The 22,183-nt window shown below is 44.0% G+C and overlaps 1 protein-coding gene across 1 annotated transcript; it reads left to right on the top strand.

The window, feature by feature from the left end:
* Positions 1-4,657: 4,657 nt before the first annotated feature.
* On the top strand, positions 4,658-10,727 carry LOC142194021 (uncharacterized). The gene is given in 9 exon segments (XM_075263048.1): positions 4,658-4,752; positions 5,006-5,853; positions 8,257-8,330; positions 8,417-8,527; positions 8,620-8,727; positions 8,809-8,984; positions 9,244-9,390; positions 9,819-9,835; positions 9,838-10,727. Coding segments are annotated over 9 exon segments (2,463 nt in total). The 5' UTR covers positions 4,658-4,660.
* The last annotated feature ends 11,456 nt before the right edge of the window (positions 10,728-22,183 follow it).

The raw sequence follows: 22,183 nt of genomic DNA, 5'->3' as shown, positions 1-22,183 counted from the left end.
GGACAAAATGGAGCAAATGAAGGGGGATATCAAACTGGGGGAGAAATGGTGGGGGAGATGAAACTGAGGGTAGATGAAGGGGGGCACTTAAACTGGGGACAACTGGAGGGGGCATTAAACCGTGGGAATAGCTGGAGGGGACCTGTCTGCCTCTAGTTGTCCCCAGTTTATTGTCACCCTCCAGCTACCCCTACAGTTTAATGTCTTCTTCTAGCCTCCTGAGTTTAATGTCCCCCTCTAGTTGCCCCCAGTTTAATGTCCCACTTCAGCTGCCATTAATTTATTGCCCCCCTCCAACTACCACCACTGTTTAATGTCCCACTCCAGCTGCCCCAGTTTCATGTCCCCTCTAGTTTCCCTGAGTTTAAACTGAGGCACCAGGAGAGGGACCTAAGGGTCAGTTCACACGTGAAAACCGCCTAGCTTATTTGTGCGAGGTTAAAAACCGCAGTGAGTTTTTTCGACGCTTTTTTTGCATTCCGCACGGTTTTTGACGCGGTTTTTCAAAAAACTGCGTCGCGGTTTTCGCCGCGGTTTTCACTAGCGTTTTTTTTTCTCCAGCCCATTTTTTAATAGCCAGCCCACTGGGCATGGTCAAATCCCTCCCTTTTTTGCTCTAGGCGCCATTTTCCCTGTGGAGATCACATCATACCATAGAACCACATGTGAACTAGCCCGGAAACTCCAGGCAACAGCCGAAAAAAAAAAAAAGAATGGAAGAAGACAATAGCCAGTGCAGGCTACGGCTGTGCCCACCGCAGATCCATCTGCTATTTGCAGTGGCGGTGGGCATGGCCAGGCGAAGGCGAGAACAACGTGAGGTAAGTTCACAAATACATTTTATTTTTAAATTTAAAAAAAAAAGCAGTACTGTACTAAAATGTTCTTTTCAATTTTTACAGGATGAGGAGGAATGCCAAAGACCGAGGCGGAAAATAATGTGGGTCCACCCCATAAATACATTACGACCAGAGAGGGGACATTTGGGACAACTTTATCACGAGCTCAGACAGTAAGTTACTTTTTTTTAAAGTTTTTAGGTTTTTTTTATGTAATGAAATATAGAGTAGTATATTATACAGTCCTATGAAAAAGTTTGGGCACCCCTATTAATCTTAATCATTTTTAGTTCTAAATATTTTGGTGTTTGCAACAGCCATTTCAGTTTGATATATCTAATAACTGATGGACACAGTAATATTTCAGGATTGAAATGAGGTTTATTGTACTAACAAAAAATGCGCAATATGCATTAAACCAAAATTTGACCGGTGCAAAAGTATGGGCACCCTTATTATTTTATTGATTTGAATACTCCTAACTACTTTTTACTGACTTACTGAAGCACAAAATTGGTTTTGTAACCTCAGTGAGCTTTGAACTTCATAGCCAGGTGTATCCAATCATGAGAAAAGGTATTTAAGGTGGCCAATTGCAAGTTGTTCTACTATTTGAATCTCCTCTGAAGAGTGGCATCATGGGCTACTCAAAACAACTCTCAAATGATCTGAAAACAAAGATTGTTCAACATAGTTGTTCAGGGGAAGGATACAAAAAGTTGTCTCAGAGATTTAACCTGTCAGTTTCCACTGTGAGGAACATAGTAAGGAAATGGAAGACCACAGGGACAGTTCTTGTTAAGCCCAGAAGTGGCAGGCCAAGAAAAATATCAGAAAGGCAGAGAAGAAGAATGGTGAGAACAGTCAAGGACAATCCACAGACCACCTCCAAAGAGCTGCAGCATCATCTTGCTGCAGATGGTGTCACTGTGCATCGGTCAACTATACAGCGCACTTTGCACAAATAGAAGCTGTCAGGGAGAGTGATGAGAAAGAAGCCGTTTCTGCACGTACGCCACAAATAGAGTTGCCTGAGGTATGCAAAAGCACATTTGGACAAGGCAGCTTCATTTTGGAAACAAAAATTGAGTTGTTTGGTTATAAAAAAAGGCGTTATGCATGGCGTCCAAAAAGAAACAGCATTCCAAGAAAAACACATGCTACCCACTGTAAAATTTGGTGGAGGTTCCATCATGCTTTGGGGCTGTGTGGCCAATGCCGGCATCGGGAATCTTGTTAAAGTTGAGGGTCGCATGGATTCCACTCAGTATCAGCAGATTCTTGAGAATAATGTTCAAGAATCAGTGACGAAGTTGAAGTTACGCCGGGGATGGATATTTCAGCAAGACAATGATCCAAAACACCGCTCCAAATCCTCAGGCATTCATGCAGAGGAACAATTACAATGTTCTGGAATGGCCATCCCAGTCCCCAGACCTGAATATCATTGAACATCTGTGGGATGATTTGAAGCGGGCTGTCCATGCTTGGCGACCATCAAACTTAACTGAACTTGAATTGTTTGTCCAAAATACCTTTATCCAGGATCCAGGAACTGATTAAAAGCTACAGGAAGCGACTAGAGGCTGTTATCTTTGCAAAAGGAGGATCTACTAAATATTAATGTCACTTTTCTGTTGAGGTGCCCATACTTTTGCACCGGTCAAATTTTGGTTTAATGCATATTGCGCATTTTCTGTTAGTACAATAAACCTCATTTCAATCCTGAAATATTACTGTGTCCATCAGTTATTAGATATATCAAACTGAAATGGCTGTTATAAACACCAAAATATTTAGAACTAAAAATGATTAAGATTAATAGGGGTGCCCAAACTTTTTCATAGGACTGTATATGTACCGTATATACTCGAGTATAAGCCGAGTTTTTCAGCACAGTTTTTGTGCTGAAAAAGTGATCCTCGGCTTATATTCGGGTCATTACGGTAATTTTCTGCTAGCAGGCCAGGATAGCAGACTCCGCCCCCCACCGCTCCATCACACGCCGGGTGACGTAGCCACGTAAACTCAGGCCCGCACCCGGCGTGTGGCTGCTTTCTGGCCTGCTAGCAGAAGTACCGTAAGTACTTCTGCAGATTTTAATGTACAGCATCGCCGCGCTCCTGGCAGGAGCGTGGGGATGCTGTGGGCCCCGGCACCCGCCCCGGTGTCTGGATGCCGGGTCCGGATGCCGGGCTGTAAACGTAATGGCGCCGCTCTGCAGAGCGGTCGCCATAGAAACCAGCACCTCCGCTGTAACGCTTACAGCAGAGATGCTGAAGCTTATGCCTGCGATCTCTGATTGTAGGCATAAGCTTTGGCATCTCCGCTATAAGCGTTACAGCGGAGGTGCCCTCTGGAGATGTCCACCCCCCTCTGGCCGGCCCCGTACCTTTAAAGTTGCAAGCCGGCTCCTGCGCAGCGAGCTCACAGGAGCCGACCTGTTCCGACGACAGCCGGGAGCCTAATGAAGGCTCCCAGGCCTGTCATCGCTATATTACTATTACGGTTGGTCTATGATCAGCCGTAATAAGAATGTAGAGATTCTCCCATAGACGGCAATACACTTGTATTGCCGTCTATGGAACTTGCAATCAAATGACTGCAGGTTCAAGTCCCCCAGGGGGGCTAAAAAAAGTTTTAAAAAAATATAATAAAAAATAAAATAAATAAAAGTTAACAGCGGGTTCACACCAGCACCTGATCTCAGTTATGCAGGTTTCCGTTTTCTGTCAGCAGAAGACAGAAACCGACATTCAGTGTATGTGGGTGAGCCGTCTTCTGCTGCACATGGCGAAACCGTTTTGTTTTTTGTTTTTTACTGGACACAAAGTCCTGCATGTCCGACTAAAAAAAACCAAAAAACGGTTTCAATGCGGAGAGCAGAAGACGCTCACCGGCGGACACTTTTCAAACCCATGAATGTTTCTCGGGCAGGAAACGGAAACCTGCATAACTGAGATTGGGCGCTGGTGTGAACCTGCCCTCAAAGTAGAAAATGACTGTGAAGCACATACACATTAGGTATCCCTGTGTCTGACAGTGCCCGGTCTACTGAATATAGGGGATCTGCAGTGCTTCTATTCCGTCAGGAAGGGGTTAATAGGAGCACTGCAGATACCCTATATTCAGCCAGGCTGAATTCCAAGTGGGGGTAAAAAACCCAGTCCTCAAGCTCAGGGAAGGGGCAGACAGACAACCAAAACACCCCCTCCCCTTTCCCAGCACTTACTGCACCCAAGAACTCAGCCATTTTAATTTTTGAAATTTTCCAGTAGCTGCTGCATTTTCCCCTAGGCTTATACTCGAGTCAATAAGTTTTCCTAGTTTTTTGTGGTAAAATTAGGGGGGTCGGCTTATATTCGGGTCGGCTTATACTTGAGTATATACGGTATGTATGTGTGCTGTATATAGTCTAGTATATTATATATGTATGTATGGTCTTGTATCATATATATGTATGTATAGGGTAGTAGATTAATCCGTATGTATAGCCTAGTATATTATATATGTATGTATAGTCTTGTATCATATATATGTATGTATAGGGTAGTAGATTAATCCATATGTATAGCCTAGTATATTATATATGTATGTATAGTCTTGTATCATATATATGTATGTATAGGGTAGTAACTTAAATCCGTATGTATAGGCTAGCATATTATGTATGTATAGGGTAGTAGAATCCATATGTATAGGCTAGTACATTATATATGTATGTATATTATGTACTGTGTACACGATGGTTAATTTTTTTTTACAGATGCCCAGAAAAATTTCAGAACTTCCTAAGAATGAGCACTGCCACCTTTGACAGTATGCTATGGCTCCTTGCACCCCACCTTTTACATCAGGACACCACCATGAGGGAGGCCATCAGTCCCACGGAAAGGCTGCTCATCACGTTGCGGTAAGTTATCAAATGTGTACCTTTCTGTTTTTAATCTCATATGTCCACTCTATTTTTTTTATTGTAATTTAGAGGGAATCCATATAGAGTAGTATAGAGGGATGCTGATGTGTAGACATAAATAGGGTCCGAACCATTATCATGCATAATGGAATGTCACACTAGGAAGTACTAGTGAATAGCAGTAGAGTGTAGAGTAATGCTTTTATTTTATTGTGCGCTAATTTTTTTTTTTTCTCTCTTTTTTTTCTAGGTTTCTCGCAACAGGGGAGAGTTTTGCATCCCTGCACCTCCAATTCCGGGTTGGAAAATCAACCATATCTGGAATTGTGAGGTGCACATGCCATCTGATCTGGCAGCACTTGCAACCCATAGTGATGCCCAGTCCGACCCAGGAGATTTGGTTGCAGGCAGCAGCAGGCTTTCAGTCTGTGGCCAATTTCTCCAACTGCATAGGTGCCGTCGACGGGAAGCATATACGTGTGCAGAAGCCACCGCACTCAGGATCACTGTACTTCAACTACAAGAAGTACTTTTCAGTGGTCCTGATGGCGGTTGCTGATGCCACGTACCGTTTTATTGCCATCGAAGTCGGTGCCTATGGTAGTACTGGGGACTCCCGGGCGCTAATGTCATCAGTTTTAGGTCAGGTGACTCTACCTCCACCAAGACCACTTCCAGGTGCCACGCATCCAGTCCCCTTCGTCATGGTAGGGGATGAGGCGTTTCCACTGAAAGAGAACCTGCTGCGCCCTTTCCCACGGAGGAGACTGGATGCCCGGAAGAGGGTCTTCAACCGGGCACGACGCTTCGTGGAGTGCACCTTCGGGATCATGACTAGTAAGTGGAGGGTCCTCACCTCTGCAATGCAGTTGGCTCCCGACACCGTGGATGTGGTCGTCAAAGCTGTCTGTGTGCTTCACAACTATGTTTGGGAGTACGAAAGCCCGAACATTGTAGTGGAGCCACAGGCAGCTTTGAGCGACCCAATTTTGTCCACCAGTGGCCACGGTCGGGCAGCTGACGCAGCTGTACGGGTGAGAGATTCCTTTGCTGACTATTTCCCGAAGGTGCCGTGCCTTGGCAGTTTTCTCAGCCTCAGTAATGAGCAGCCTGACTGGGACTGAAGACCTTCCTCATCGTGGTGGCCTTTTTTTTTTTTTCCTCAATTGTATCCCCCCCCCCCCAGAAAACCCAGCATGCTGATCCTTCCTCTTGGGCTGTTGGTTGCTTCATGGACTACCCTCTTCATTTAGATATATACTACTTTAGGTTTTCATTTTATATTAATTTTTACTTTGGAAGAAATATAGAAAATAATATATAGATCTATTTCAAACACTATAATATCTACAGTCATGGCCAAAAGTTTCGAGAATGATACAAATATTAATTTTTACAAAGTCTACTGCTTCAGTTTTCCTAATGGCAATTCGCATTCCAGAATGTTATAAAGAGTGATCAGCTTAACAGCAATTACTTGCAACGTCAATATTTGCCTAGAAAATAAACTTTATCCCCCAAAACACATTTCAACATCATTGCAGCCCTGCCTTAAAAGGACCAGCTAACATCGTTTCAGTGATTGCTCCATTAACACAGGTGTGGGTGTTGATGAGGACAGGGCTGGAGATCAATCTGTCATGATTAAGAATGACACCACTGGACACTTTAAAAGGAGGCTGGTGCTTGGCATCATTGTTTCTCTTCTGTTAACCATGGTTATCTCTAAAGAAAGACGTGCAGTCATCATTGCACTGCACAAAAATGGCCTAACAGGGAAGAGTATCGCAGCTAGAAAGATTGCACCTCAGTCAACAATCTATCGCATCATCAAGAACTTCAAGGAGAGAGGTTCCATTGTTGGCAAAAAGGCTCCAGGGCGCCCAAGAAAGACCAGCAAGCGCCAGGACCGTTTCTTAAAAGTGTTTCAGCTGCAGGATCGGGCTACCAGCAGTGCAGAGCTTGCTCAGGAATGGCAGCAGGCAGGTGTGAGTGCATCTGCACGCACTGTGAGGCGAAGACTCTTGGAGCAAGGCCTGGTCTCAAGGAGGGCAGCAAAGAAGCCACTTCTCTCCAGAAAAAAACATCAGGGACAGACTGATATTCTGCAAAAGGTACAGGGAGTGGACTGCTGAGGACTGGGGTAAAGTCATTTTCTCTGATGAATCCCCTTTTTGATTGTTTGGGACATCTGCAAAACAGCTTATTCGGAGAAGACGAGGTGAGCGCTACCACCAGTCTTGTCTCATGCCAACTGTAAAGCATCCTGAAACCATTCATGTGTGGGGTTGCTTCTCAGCCAAGGGAATCGGCTCTCTCACAGTCTTGCCTAAAAACACAGCCATGAATAAAGAATGGTACCAGAATGTCCTCCAAGATCAACTTCTCCCAACCGTCCAAGAGCAGTTTGGCGATCAACAATGCCTTTTCCAGCATGATGGAGCACCTTGCCATAAAGCAAAGGTGATAACTAAATGGCTCAGGGAACAAAACAGAGATTTTGGGTCCATGGCCTGGAAACTCCCCAGATCTTAATCCCATTGAGAACTTGTGGTCAATCATCAAGAGACGGGGGGGCAAAGAAAAACCTACAAATTCTGACAAAATGCAAGCATTGATTGTGCAAGAATGGACTGCTATCAGTCAGGATTTGGTCCAGAAGTTGATTGAGAGCATGCCAGGGAGAATTGCAGAGGTCCTGAAGAAGAAGGGTCAACACTGCAAATATTGCAACGCTGCATTAACTCATTCTAACTGTCAATATAAGCTTTTGTTACTCATAATATGATTGCAATTATATTTCTGTATGTGATAAAAACATCTGACAAACACACATAAAAACCAGAGGGCAGCAGATCATGTGAAGATAGAAGATTTGTGTCATTCTCAAAACTTTTGGCCATGACTGTATATTGTAAGTTAGTAAGAAGAAGGTGCGGGAATCCATTATGACAAGTCATAGTGTCATGAAATAATGACATCATAGTGTGAGCGCCCCCTATATAATCCCCAGCCACACTCCACTCAGTGCCATTTATGGCTCCCATTGCAGGTGGAGGCTCTTTCTGAAGCTTGTCTTGGTTCCTCTGCTATTTCAAGTGGGAGCTCTCACTAAAGCTTGATCTAGTGCACTTACATCTCAGGTGAAGATTTTTGCCTCTACCTCTCTTGCTCCCTAAGGCTGTATTCACACGGAGTAACGCCAGGCGTTTTTTGTGTGTTTTTTGTGTGTATTTTTACGGCCGTAAAAAGACGCAGGGCGCGTTTACGCGACGTATTTCACTTGCAGCGTATACGCTCTCGTCTTTTGGCCGCGAATACGCTAACGTTACGCCTCCGTAAATTAACGGCCGTAAATCAAGGCAACTCATTAAAAACTCTCGTCAAGCCCACTGGGCCGGCCCAAAAAGAACAGCCCATTATTTAATCAACACACAGCTGTGTATGCTCTGGTCACATTTGGTTTGAAATTCTCAATGGAAAACCAACCCCCCATTGCAGCATCAACCCTGGACAGGGCACTCCTGCTGGGCATATCGCTCAATCTTGTGAACCAACGCACACTCCAACACGAGGTACGTTCATAAATACATCTTTTGTTAATGTTTTTTCATGAGGTTGCTGGTACTGTTGCTGATCTATTTTTGCATTTCTCTCCCAGAATCCTGACGAGAGCCAAAATGCGGAAATTGGTGGCCAAAGTAGGCTAGTAGGCCCGCTGCAGCTGGGCCTACTAGCCCATATTTGTAATCCTGCAACACTACAAGAGGAGGTACGTTAACAAATACAGGTTTCTGGTTTCTATGATGTGGCTAGGAGTCTTTTTTAACTGACATTTATGCCCATTTCATTATTTTGCTGCAGCATGACGACGACCCACAGGGGGGGACTCTTCCGCCAGTCAGCCAGGACACTGCCCTACTCCTGTCTCTGGTTTCTAATCTGGTGAACCAACACACACTACAACACGAGGTACGCTCATAAATACATAGTTTTGGGACGCTTTTTCTGATTCTACCGATTCTTTTCATCATACTTTTTTAATTTCACTAGCACCAACATGAACAGGAGGAGGAGGTGCTTCAACATGATGTGGAGGACCAAGAGGAGCATTTTGAGGACCCAGATGCTGGGCCGCTGCAAAAAATACGGCGCTATTGGGTCCACCCCATTAACGAATTTAGGCCATCCAGGGGTGTTTTTGCACAGCTGTATCATGAGTTGTTGCTGTAAGTTTCCTTTAAGTTTTCACAATGTAGTTAATTGATGTACATTTCTGTATTTAGTCAACTTTTAGATTTCAGTGTAGAAAGTGTCAAGTGTCACTTTTTCGGTGGATGGTCCTTTTTAAAAAAAAAAAATAAATGTTTTTTTAAAAAAACTTTTTTGTATTTCACTGTGTGGAGGTGAAAGTGCTCAACAATCGAAAACGTAACGCTGTGTTCAATATTAATTGAATTGTATTGTATTTTTGTGTTCTCCAAAAAGGGACTCACAGAAATTTTTCCGTTTTCTGCGGATGCCTCCAGAAGCATTTGATGTGCTCCTGGAGCACCTGGGCACACATCTGCAGCACCAAGACACCATCATGAGGAAGGCCCTCAGTCCTACGGAAAGGCTGGTCATCACGTTGCGGCATGTGTTATTTGTATTAATTTTTTCAATCTTAGTAATGTTGAAATCGCGAGTTTTGCCTCTATCAAAAAATGCAACGTGCAAGAACCAAACCGAAAAAATCCTCCAACACAAACATATCAGATACAAACTGTGTGTTTCCCATAGTCTGGACAATGTGTCCATAAAGAAATGTTTTTTCCGTCTGTAATGTGTTGTCAATGTTGTCTAGATAGTTTACAATACTGCGGTAATTGACTCTCGATATACTTTCAATACAACAATACTGTGTGGAATATGGGTCCGGCTACTTTGCAGTCCCTCAAATGTGGCCATATATACTTAGCAAATGGTTTGACCAAATGGTTAGATACAGTTGAGCAGACCATTTCTTGAAATGTTGTCATTGCATGTGCGATTGTGTCCTGATGTTTTGTTTTTTCTTTTAGATTTTTGGCAACAGGGGAGAGTTTGCATCCCTGCACCTCCAATTCCGGGTTGGTATATCCACTATAGCCGGAATTGTGAGGAGCACATGCCATCTGATATGGCAGCACTTGCAACCCATAGCGATGCCCAGTCCGACACAGGAGATTTGGTTGCAGGCAGCAGCAGGCTTTCAGTCTGTGGCCAATTTCCCCAACTGCATAGGTGCCGTCGACGGGAAGCATATACGTGTGCAGAAGCCACCGCACTCAGGATCACATTTCTTCAACTACAAGAAGTATTTTTCCGTGGTCCTGATGGCGGTCGCTGATGCCACGTACCGTTTTTGTGTTATTGAAGTCGGTGCCTATGGTAGTACTGGGGACTCCCATGCGCTACTGTCATCGATTTTGGGTCGTACAGTACTGCTAGATCAGGTGACTCTACCTCCACCAAGACCGCTTCCGGGTACCCCGTATCTCGTCCCGTTCGTCATAGTAGGGGATGAGGCGTTTCCCCTCTTGGAAAACCTGCTGTGCCCTTTCCCACGGTCGAGACTAGATGCCCGGAAGAGGGTCTTCAACATGAGGCTGATCCGGGCACGACGCTTCGTGGAGTGCACCTTCGGGATCATGAGTAGTAAGTGGAGGGTCTTCACTGGTGCACTGCAGTTGGCTCCCGATACTGTGGACCTGGTGATCAAAGCTGCCTGTGTGCTTCACAACTTTGTATTGGACTATGACAGGCCGAACATTGGAGTGGAGCCACAGGCAGCTTTGGGTCACCCACTATTACCATCTGGGTCCTCAGGTCGGGCAGCCAACGCAGCTGCACATGTGCGAGATGCCTTTGCTGACTACTTCGTGAGTCCCGAAGGGGTCGTGCCCAGGCCTTTTTCTCGCCTCAGTGATGACCAGCCTGACCTGGACTGAAGACCTTCCTCATCGTGGTGTCATTTTTTCTTTGCGTACTGTTGTATGTGATGTATTTGTGTGCAAGCTTCTGAGGGCCAAAAATATGTTTTTTTCGGTGCTGCTTATGAATGTTTAGTGTGTGATGCAGCAGTGCTCTTTCATCTGGTCACATATCCTTTAAAAATATGTACATTTTGCCCATTAAAAAATTTTGTTAAAAAAAGTGTCATCTTTCTTGTGTACATGTGTTTTTTGTGGAAACAGCAAAGTGGTGGTGAGCGTTTGATGCTCTCCCCCTAGAAAGCTCTTTGGACAATATGGACACACAGTCGCACCTGCAGTACTGTTTCAGGATTTCGAAATCCCAGTTTGCAGGGGAGAGCAGCAAATGACCACCACCGCTAATCGGTGGACCCGCTCTGTGGTTTCCGTATTCTTGCGTGCAGAACACAAAAACCACAGAAGGGAGTCTGCAACTTTAGTTGGGAACCTAGCCTCAGTAGTTTCCTTAAATAAAGTTCATATCAGTTAACGCCTCGTTCACATCTGCGCCCAGCAGTCCCTTTAATAATAATGCAGGTTTCCGTTTCCTGCATAGAAACTGAGCAGGAGACGGAAATCTGCATGAGTCTTTCTCACTCATTCCTTTGAATGGGTGAGAAAGGTGTCCGGGTGTGAGCCGCGGGCAGCGTTTTTTAAAGGCTCTCTGTGGCAAAATGTTGTTTTTGAATCTCCACACAGAGTCGAACATGCAGTACTCTGTGTCGCCATTTCATAAACCGCTTTTTCTGGGTAGAGCATACAACGCTCAGTGCGGGACCCGGACTGTGTTTTCCGTCTTTGGTCATGCAGAAGATGGAAAACACAGAACGGAGACCACAACGCAGGTGTGAACCTAGCGTAAGTAAATCCATATGTGAACATCATCACTAGCTTTTTGATGGGGGCGCATAATCATGTGAAAACAGAACAATGGGACAAAGTCAAAACACTGTTTTTGATTCACATTATGTGGCCCCACCAACAAGTGAAGTGTCACACTCCCCCACTATGTTGAAACACCCGTTTTAATTGATGGCCCAATGAACCCAGATTTGACGGCTTTCTGCCACCAATAGGTGTTCATTTGAAGGCATGTATGTGATTAATGTAAGCAAGGGACCATTCACACAGTGTCACGCATCCTTCATTTTGTTTTGTTTTTGGCATGGAGCGCTGTGTTTACGCTACCGTATATCGCACGTTTGCGCAAGACAATTTACGGTGTGCCTTTAACCACTTGCAAATGCGCCGTATACGTTAGAGTAAGGTGGTGGTCCGTGCCAAAATAAGCACTGGGTTATGCCGTGTGAATGGGCCTTCTTTACATTATTAACTCACATTCCTGGCTTCAAATGAACACCTATTGGAGTCAGAAACCTTGCAAATGTGGTTGTGAATGGGCCCTTTGTAAGGGCGAGTTCACACGGTCTATAAGGTGCCGCGTGATGTGGGACGTCCAGGACGCGGCTATGGTATGGTATGTGTCGCCCTAGTTTGCGGACTCATCATCACGTCTGCAAAATAGCATGTGGCTTGGGATCCCCGCTCACATTGAAATCAATGCCAGCGTGTATGGCACGCATAGGCTCCCGCATCGTAGACGTGACAAATCACGCGGCAACTTACACCGTGAGAAGTCCCCCTTAAGGCTTGCTCCCCAAAACATTTCCTCCTTTGGAAAACAGACAGTTCAATGTATGATGATGCCTAAATATTGCTGGAAACAGCACAGTGCACTTACATCAGCGTACTGTGGCCTTTCCAGAAGGATATTGAACTGCCTGTGGTCCAAGTGATGAAAGGTCTTAGTTTTGCATGTCCATTCACACAGAGTTGACACCTCGCATGTATCACATGTGGACACGGCGCCATTACCGCCGGGCTGCTAAGCACTTCCCAGTCATTTCAATGGGAGCGCTAGTAAGCGCCCCCGTCATGTTGTTGCTACTAGCGTTCCCATTGAAGTGAATGCGGAGTACTTGTTTAAGTCATGGTATAACGGCGCCGTGTACGCATGTGATACAGGCGAGGCGTTTACCTACGTGTGAATGGCCCCTTAAGTGAGTGTGTGTTGGGAGTGAATAAAAACAACATTTTGGATTTCAAACAAAATTTTTACTTTTTTTTTTTTTTTTAAACCAAAAAAAAAAAATAAGACCCACACATCCAAAACCCACCCCCACCCACCATTCCCAAATATAATAACATAAAAGAAGTATGGTACAAGTTCAATAATGTAAAGTGTTGGGGTGGGGGGAAAGGAAGAGGAGGGGTAAAGGATTTATTAACTAAACTATTAGACTAAACATGGGGAGGAGTTTGGGGAAGGGAAGCAGGACTGGGGCAAAGTGGGGTAGTGTCCCCATCATGGCCGTGATCTGCAGAGGATGACACATACTCCTCTGCAGTCGATATGTGTCCTTCGGATGCCCTAACACACAGCTTCCGGAACTGGCTTGTCATGCAAGCCAGTTCCGGAAGCTCAGGAGAGGCCAGAAAGTCACACCAACAGCATGGATATATGCTTTAAATAGTTGTTGCCGATGACGTGGCAGCTGCCGGAGGACACCTGCCACGTCATAGGCAAAATAACTTGTATTATCCATGCTGTTGACCCTCCGGAGAAAGGCCAGGGCCTGGCTTTCCAGGTCAACCTGGCTGGCCCTTCCCCGGAGGGGAAGGTGTGGGTGGAGGAGGGTCCCGACGCTCCCGCCTCATACGCCTGGTGGCTCCCACCAGCTCCTCCTCAGGTGCCTGGCTTGGTGTAGACACCTGGGAGGCTGCTGGGGAAGCCACCCTTGCGGAGGCAGGGACAGGGGATTCACTTCGGGCTCTCCTCTCCGGTTCATGAGAGGGTCCCTCCAGTGGACTCGATGGGGCTCTCTCCTCCGGCTGCAGCTCCTCTTGGCTGGCTTCTGGTGGCTCCCGGGAACCCGTGGCAGGGGTGTTGCCGGAAGATCTGTAAATGAAAAAGAGGAAAACAATAGTATTAAGTATGTCTCTAAATGTTTGGGAGACAAAGGCAAAAATGTTTGAAACCAACAAAATTACATTTTAAAAAAAACAAACATCAAACATATGTATATATACAGAGAGAGAGAGAGAGAGAGAGAGAGAGAGAAAGGCAAAAATGTTTGAAACCAACAAAATTACATTTAAAAAAAACAAACATCAAACATATGTATATAGAGAGAGAGAGAGAGAGAGAGAGAGAGAGAGAAAGGCAAAAATGTTTGAGAAGCAAAACCAAAAAAATAAATATATATATATTATATATAGATATAGATAGATAGATAGATAGATAGATAGATAGATAGATAGATAGATAGATAGATAGATAGATAGATACTATATATATAGACATATACACACTTACCCCCGGGAGGCTACTTTTGGCCGTTTGGAAGGAGAGGCCCCACTGGCTTCCACCTTCCTCAGGTCTCTCATGCACCGATCCCGCACACTCTTCCACCGTGTGCGGACATCATGTTCTGCAATCATCAATCAAAATTAACAATTAAAAATAACACACAACCAACATTATTAAAGGGTCCATTCACATGGAGTAATGGGGCACTCATTTTTGTGGTGGTTTTTTGGTGCTTTCAGTAACTGTTTATCATCAAGTTTTATATGAATAGGGTTCATGTTTGTGGTTGCGTTAACGGCCATGTTAAGATGACCGCAACATAAATTACAAATGTTCCAAACCCCCCCCCAAAAAAAGCCACACAACCAAAAAAACACAAACCAAAAAAAAGAGCGCCGCCTTAACTACATGTGAATGGACCCTTTAGGGCTCGTTCACACGGTGTAACGTGCCGCGTGATGTGGCACGTGTACGCCGCGTGACCCTTTGCGTGCCCTACATGCTCCCATTCATTTCAATGGGAGCGGGGATGGTATGTGCCGCGCTAGTTTGCGGCCGTGCATTTATTCTCCGCTGCAAACTAGCGCGCCGCATACGATCGACGCTCCCATTCAAATGAATGGGAGCGTATACGGCACACAAAGGGTCACGTGGCGTACAAGTGCCACATCACGCGGCACGTTACACCATGTGAACGAGCCCTTAAGCTTTCATAAGAAACCTGGAGAGATATACTCACCAATCTGTGTCTTTTGTCGAGATGTGAAGCTGGCCCATTGCTCCGGGTAGAGATCTGAGCACAGCTTCAGCCACCCGGCGTCCCTGGCATGGCGATCGGCATAAAGCTAGTGCGCTTTGTCCCACAGTCTTGGCTTCTGGTGAACCTGCATGTTTTCAAGCAAACATAAAATAAAATTAGTCACCCAAAAACAAAAAAAATAAAAATGTCCAACCCAAAAATTAATAAACTATGGCCCTTCCTTACTAAACATATAGCAATGGCAATGGGTTTCTGCAAACGAATACATTACCAAGCATGCTGGACCATAGTTCAAACCCCAATCTCCATACTCTCCATAATTTCAACATGCAACCAATGTTACCTATTTGTACAAATCCAACCCCTCCCCCCCCAAAAAAAAAAAAATTACACAAAAAAACAAAAAAAAACAGTTTCACACATGTATGGCATGGCACTTACTAATGTGATGAGACGCCGGACATTTATGTCCATCCTGTGGTATGTTGGTGATGGTGTGGGCCCACTTCTCTTCTGTGCACTTGTTTTAGGGCGGGTTGCCATGTTTGATCTGTATAAGAAAATGTTTTAAAGATTACAAAAATTTATTCAGTATAAAACATGTAATACAAAAACCAAACCTTGAAATACATGTTGCAACTAAATGGTAGGCTACCTGTAATTAAAGTGTATGAAAGGGTCCATTCCAAAGGCATTAATGTTGCGCTCATTTGTGGCTGATTTGTATGGTGAGCGGCATGTTACAGGAGCGTGTACAGTGCCTTTGCGCTGGGGGTATTAACAGTCTGCATTTACAGTGACGTTTAGGCCACGTTAATGGCGGCTACAGATGACCATAAGCAGCGCGGTAGAAAGGTTGCGTAGATGTTCCTGTAACACGCGACTGGCGAGAAATAAAATGAATACATGAGCGCCGCATCAAACAGCAGCTGAATGGACCCAAAAAAATTTGCAAAAAAGGTGAAAGGACAAAAAATAAATTAAATTGGATTTTTTTTTAAAAAAAACCCCAAAAATGCCCACACTAAACAAAAACAACAGAAAATATAATATAGTGTGCGAATGACAAAGTGGCAAAAAACACATGCCATTCAATTTTGAAAAAGGCAGCACACGTTGAAAAAAGTCTCCTTTGTTAACATGTGCTAGCATAGAAGTGAATGGAATCTGTTTTGAAGCACTCATGCATATAGGTACAAAGGGCCGCAGCATCAGCTCCATTACAAAAGGTGCGCAATTACATTTTTTAAAACAAAATGTTAAAAAATAAATAAATAAATGTGAACAGCCTACTATGGGACATTATATACACTGCTATTGGACCATATACTATGTGCAGGGGACACAGTACAGTACACAAGAAATGTGTTGCTATTTTGTGTAACAAATCGTAATCAAAAATCCACATATGATAACTGCAATTATTTGTGATTAATTTTTTTTTACTAAATTTAGAAAAAACCATAAAAAAAAAAAAGTTTACGCGTCTTCTATTGCGCGTATTTTTTTACGGCCGTTTTTTTGCGGACATAAACTAGCGTGTACGCGACGTACACGTCGCGTATACGTACCGCGACATGAACAGACAGCTAGGTGCGTATTGGCACTTTTGATGGTGGCCTCTTTAAATTTGAAATAGGGCCCTTTGACTATGAAATAAATAAAAATATACAAAATTAAAAACAAAAACCTTTAAAAAAAAAAAAAACATTTGCAGACAAAACAAAAATGTATAGAAAGCTAGACTTACATGAAGAGACAGGTACTGTGACATCACTGTGTGTATTATCGCTGTCCTGTGACATTACTGTGTGTATAATCTGTGTCCTGTGACATCACTGTGTGTCTACCCAAAACAAAAATTTATGTGAACAGGCTACTATTGGACCTTATACTATGTGCAGGGGACACTAGAAAGCATTCTACCGTGTGATGGTGTCATGCTACTTACATTAAAAAGGTGTGGGCATTTTATAATAAAGGCCCTTTGCTTTGGGCCTTCACATGAAATGTGTTGCTATTTTGTGTGAAAAATGTGAATAAAAAATACACATATGATAACTGCAAGTATTTGTATAAAAAAAAAAGAAGCAAAGAATAAATTAAAAAAAAAAAAAAAAAAAACTTTCATGAAGAGACAGCAAGGTGTGTATTGGCAGTTGTCTAAATGTGAGGGTGGCGGCAAAATGACAATTACCGCCGTTTGACTATTGAAAAGAAAAAAAAAATTAATTCAATTTGTAAGAGCCAAAAATATGCATTTCTAGACACAAGAAAAATGTATAGAAAACTAAACTTACATGAGGAGACAGGTAGTGTGTGGTGAATTTTCACCAGTTGTGACCAAATTTATTTTTCACTAAGAAAATACAAAAGTACATACAAGTGCAAGTTGAAAAACAAAAAAAACACACTCATTTAAACAACTTTAAAGCCAATACTTACATCAGCAGACAGTTGGAGTTCCTTCTCCCAGCTAGTGATGTGTGGAAAGATGGAGGTGGAAGATTCTAGGTGTCCTAAAATGGCCGCTGCCTTTGGTTGACGCCCACAGCCCAGCCCTTTTGGGCGTTGGCCATGAATATGGGTTAGGTTCATAGGTCGTGTTTTTTACGACCGTTATGCCGCGTATCTGCGACGTGTACGCGGTACGTATACGCGACGTGTACGTCGCGTACACGCTAGTTTATGTCCGCAAAAAAACGGCCGTAAAAAAATATGCGCAATAGAAGACGGCAGCATTTTACTACAGAAATCAATGGAAACGTCTTTTTACAGCCGTAAAAATACACACAAAAAACGCCTGGCGTTACTCTGTGTGAATACAGCCTAAGGGTCCATTCACATCATTTTCCTCCATGTGAATGGACCCTTAGGCTGAGTACACACTGTGGTTTTTGGTCAGGAATCCACCTCAAAATCAGCCTCCAAAACAAGCCTCTGAATAGAGGCTCAGTGGTTAGCACCGCAGCCTTGCAGCGCTGGAGTCCTGGTGTTCAAATCCCGCCAAGGGCAAAAAACATTTGCAAGGAGTTTGTATGTTCTCCCTGTGTTTGCATCATCCCATAAAAACATACTGATAGGAAAAAAATATACATTGTGAGCTCTACGTGGGGCTCACAATCTACATTAAAAAAAAAAAATGGCGCTTTATTTGGCACTGAATTTTCCATGCTGAAAAAAATCCTCCCATTGATTTCAATAGGTCCCGCAGCTTTTTTTCCCGCTAGCAGAAAATCACGGACGCAGAATAACGCGGCATATACGCTCCTAACTCCCATTGAAAAGAATGGGAGCATTTTGAGCGCGTCATCTGCAGGCACGTGTATATGTGCTAGATCACACTCAACGTTACATCGTGTGAACCTACCCTTAGTGATGGCACTTTGCATAGAGGCCTAGATTCCCAAATTTCAGCCTCTAGCAAACAGAACCCCCCCCCCCCCTCCATTTCCCACCTTTACACACACCTCCTGCTCCCCATCTTGTTCGTGGTGAATTTCTTAGCTCCCTTTATGACACTTTTTACCCTCTTCCTTAACCCTGACACCTTTTTTTTAAATAATTTTCTTTGGGATAGTAGGAGGGGGTGGATTTGGGTTCTGTGGGGTGGGTGTTGGTTATGTTAATTTTGTTTTTGGTACTTTTTTTTTATCTTAAAACAATGTGTTTATATTTTTTATTGAGAAAAAACTTAGTTAAAAAAAAAAAATCATTACTTTTCTGGTCCCTAATATCAAAATAGTGTATGTGTTTAAAAATCTAATTTGGACGGGAAAGCAGACAGGGAAGTAATGACCACTGCTGTATCTAGGGGATATTTAAGGTACCACCTTTCATGTCACTGGTCACATAGGGGTTAATGTACCAATAATCACAAAGTCAACACTGCACGGTGCATAAAACCTAAATAGTGAAGAGCTTTGTGAACGCCACCAATAGCTCTTTGTTGTGGGCACATAACAGGTAAGGGAGCGTTCACACTACCGTCTGTGACCGACAGGTAGTGTCCGCTCAATATCTGCCACGGACATTAGAAGCGGACACTAGCTGTCGGACACAGACGGTAGTGTGAACGCCCCCCTAAGGCAACAGTGCACTGAATTCTGCACACTGTCGCCTTTGACATTACATGCATCAAGTGAAGATCTATTGGGGACATTTACCTAGATCTCTTCAATGTTAGCAGAATCTGTTAGGAGTTAGGTCCATCCATCATTTGAAAAATTAGTTATATGGGTAGCTCATAGGGCAGTTTGCAAATCACATAGCCCCCCCTATTATGTCACACACCCTCCCTGGTTACCTAGTTAGCCGGTCCCTACTAGCGCTATAGTATGGCCTACTAGTCCACAGTGTAGCTTGGGAAACACGGGGAGAGAGAAGAGAGGTATGATGGGAGTTGTAATCTGCAGGAACATACCTAGCACAAATATATTTTAGCACAAAAACAAGGACACAAAAGATTTGAAAAGGATAGCTTGTTTACTTGTGTTCTATGAAAATGAATGAAACAACAAATAAAGCAAAGTTTATGGAAAATAAAAAATCCGGAACACCATGATGTGGAAAATCTTCAGTCCAGGTCAGGCTGCTCAGCACTGAGGTGAGAAAACTGCCAAGGCACGGCATCTTCGGGACTCATGAAGTAGTCCGAGAAGGTATCTCTCACCTGTTCTGCTGCCTTCGCTGGCTGACCCGAGCTCCTACAGGTGAATAGTGGGTCACCCAAAGCTGCCTGTGACTCCACTCCAATGTTGGGGCTGTCATAGTCCCGAACAAAGTTGTGAAGCACACAGGCAGCTTTGATGATCACGTCTACAGTATAGGGAGCCAACTGCAGAGTACAGGTGAAGACCCTCCACTTACTAACCATGATCCCAAAGGTGCACTCCACGAAGCGTCGTGCCTGGCTCACAGAGGGGAAATGCCTCATCCGCTACCTTGACGATGGGGACAAGATGCGTGGTACCTGGAAGCGGTCTTGGTGGAGGTAGAGTCACCTAATCTAGCAGTACTCTGCAACCCAAAAGCAATGTCACTAACGCCCAGGAGTCCCCAGTACTAGGCACCGACGTCGATAGCAAGAAATCGGTACACGGTATCAGCCACCGCCATCAGGACCATTGAAAAGTACTTCTTGTAGTTGAAGTACAGTGATCCTGAATACGGTGGCTTCTGCAAATGTACATGCTTCACTTTGCAGATTGGCCACAGACTGAAAGCCTGCTGCTGCCTGCAACCAAATCTCTTGGGTCGGACTGAGCATCGCTATGAGTTGCAAGTGCTGCCAGATCAGATGCCATGTGCTCCTCACAACTCCAGATATGGTTGAAACACCCGCCCGGAATTGTAGGTGCAGAGATGCCAAAACGCTCCCCTGTTGCCATAAACCTGGAAAAATAAATAAATTAGTACACTGATCAACTGCAGTGACACATTGTAGACAGTATGTAAACTGCAGGGACACATTTTCATGTCTTCCTCTTTGACCATTTATTGAATTTTCATTTGGACAATGAAATTTTTTGATTAAAAGGTAACAACCAAATTTCTTTGAAAATATAAAAATACCGCAACGTGATGAGCAACCTTTCTGTGGGACTGAGGACCTTCCTCATGAAGGTATCTTCATGCTGGAAATGCTCTGCCAAGAGACCGAGAAGCTAATCAAATGCCTCTGTTGGCATTCGCACATATTTTTGGAATTTTGCGGGATATCTTTAAAAAATAAAACATTTACACAGTTTATTGTTCGGCACAGTGAAACCTCAACAAAATATAAAGTATCAGACTGTCCCCTAAAGTTACACTACATTAACAATTAAAGTACATGGACTTAATTTCAATAAACGAAAAAAATAAATAAATAAAAACTTACAGCCTCAACTCATGGTACAGTTGTGCAAAATCTCCCCTCTCTGGGTGCAGGTGATTGAAGGGCCATATTGCCGGCGTAGCTTGGGCCTAGAGGGCTGTTCTTAGTCCTCCTCCTGCTAGAAAACAATATTTTATTTTGCAACAACACTTCATTAATACATTTCAAACATGTGGGACTTACCTTCTTATACTTCCTGTATACTCACCGGCCACTTTATTAGGTACACCATGCTAGTAACGGGTTGGACCCCCTTTTGCCTTCAGAACTGCCTCAATTCTTCGTGGCATAGATTCAACAAGGTGCTGGAAGCATTCCTCAGAGATTTTGGTCCATATTGACATGATGGCATCACACAGTTGCCGCAGATTTGTCGGCTGCACATCCATGATGCGAATCTCCCGTTCCACCACATCCCAAAGATGCTCCTCTATTGGATTGAGATCTGGTGACTGTGGAGGCCATTGGAGTACAGTGAACTCATTGTCATGTTCAAGAAACCAGTCTGAGATGATTCCAGCTTTATGACATGGCATTGCATTATCCTGCTGAAAGTAGCCATCAGATGTTGGGTACATTGTGGTCATAAAGGGATGGACATGGTCAGCAACAATACTCAGGTAGGCTTTGGCGTTGCAACGATGCTCAATTGGTACCAAGGGGCCCAAAGAGTGCCAAGAAAATATTCCCCACACCATGACACCACCACCACCAGCCTGAACCGTTGATACAAGGCAGGATGGATCCATGCTTTCATGTTGTTGACGCCAAATTCTGACCCTACCATCCGAATGTCGCAGCAGAAATCGAGACTCATCAGACCAGGCAACGTTTTTCCAATCTTCAATTGTCCAATTTCGATGACTGTGCGTTCAGAGATGCTCTTCTGGCTACCTTGGTTGTAACGGGTGGCTATTTGAGTCACTGTTGCCTTTCTATCAGCTCGAAACAGTCTGGCCATTCTCCTCTGACCTCTGGCATCAACAACGCATTTCCGCCCACAGAACTGCCGCTCACTGGATCTTTTTTCTTTTTCGGACCATTCTCTGTAAACCCTAGAGATGGTTGTGCGTGAAAATCCCAGTAGATCAGTTTCTGAAATACTCAGACCAGCCCTTCTGGCACCAACAACCATGCCACGTTCAAAGGCACTCAAATCACCTTTCTTCCCCATACTGATGCTCGGTTTGAAGTGCAGGAGATTGTCTTGACCATGTCTACATGCCTAAATGCACTGAGTTGCCGCCATGTGATTGGCTGATTAGAAATTAAGTGTTAACGAGCAGTTGGACAGGTGTACCTAATAAAGTGGCCGGTGAGTGTATATCTCCCATTCCTTTTGTAGCCACTCCTGACTTTGGCTCAAAAAACCACAACAAAATCTGCAAAAAAAAAAGCTGCATTTCCGCAATGTGGGCCTTCAG

This window comes from Leptodactylus fuscus, chromosome 2 (assembly GCF_031893055.1).
Source record: "Leptodactylus fuscus isolate aLepFus1 chromosome 2, aLepFus1.hap2, whole genome shotgun sequence".
In the NCBI taxonomy this organism is placed as follows: Eukaryota; Metazoa; Chordata; class Amphibia; order Anura; family Leptodactylidae; genus Leptodactylus; species Leptodactylus fuscus.
The sequence above is the reverse complement of the archived record's forward strand: the minus strand, read 5'-3'. Positions and strand labels throughout refer to the sequence as shown.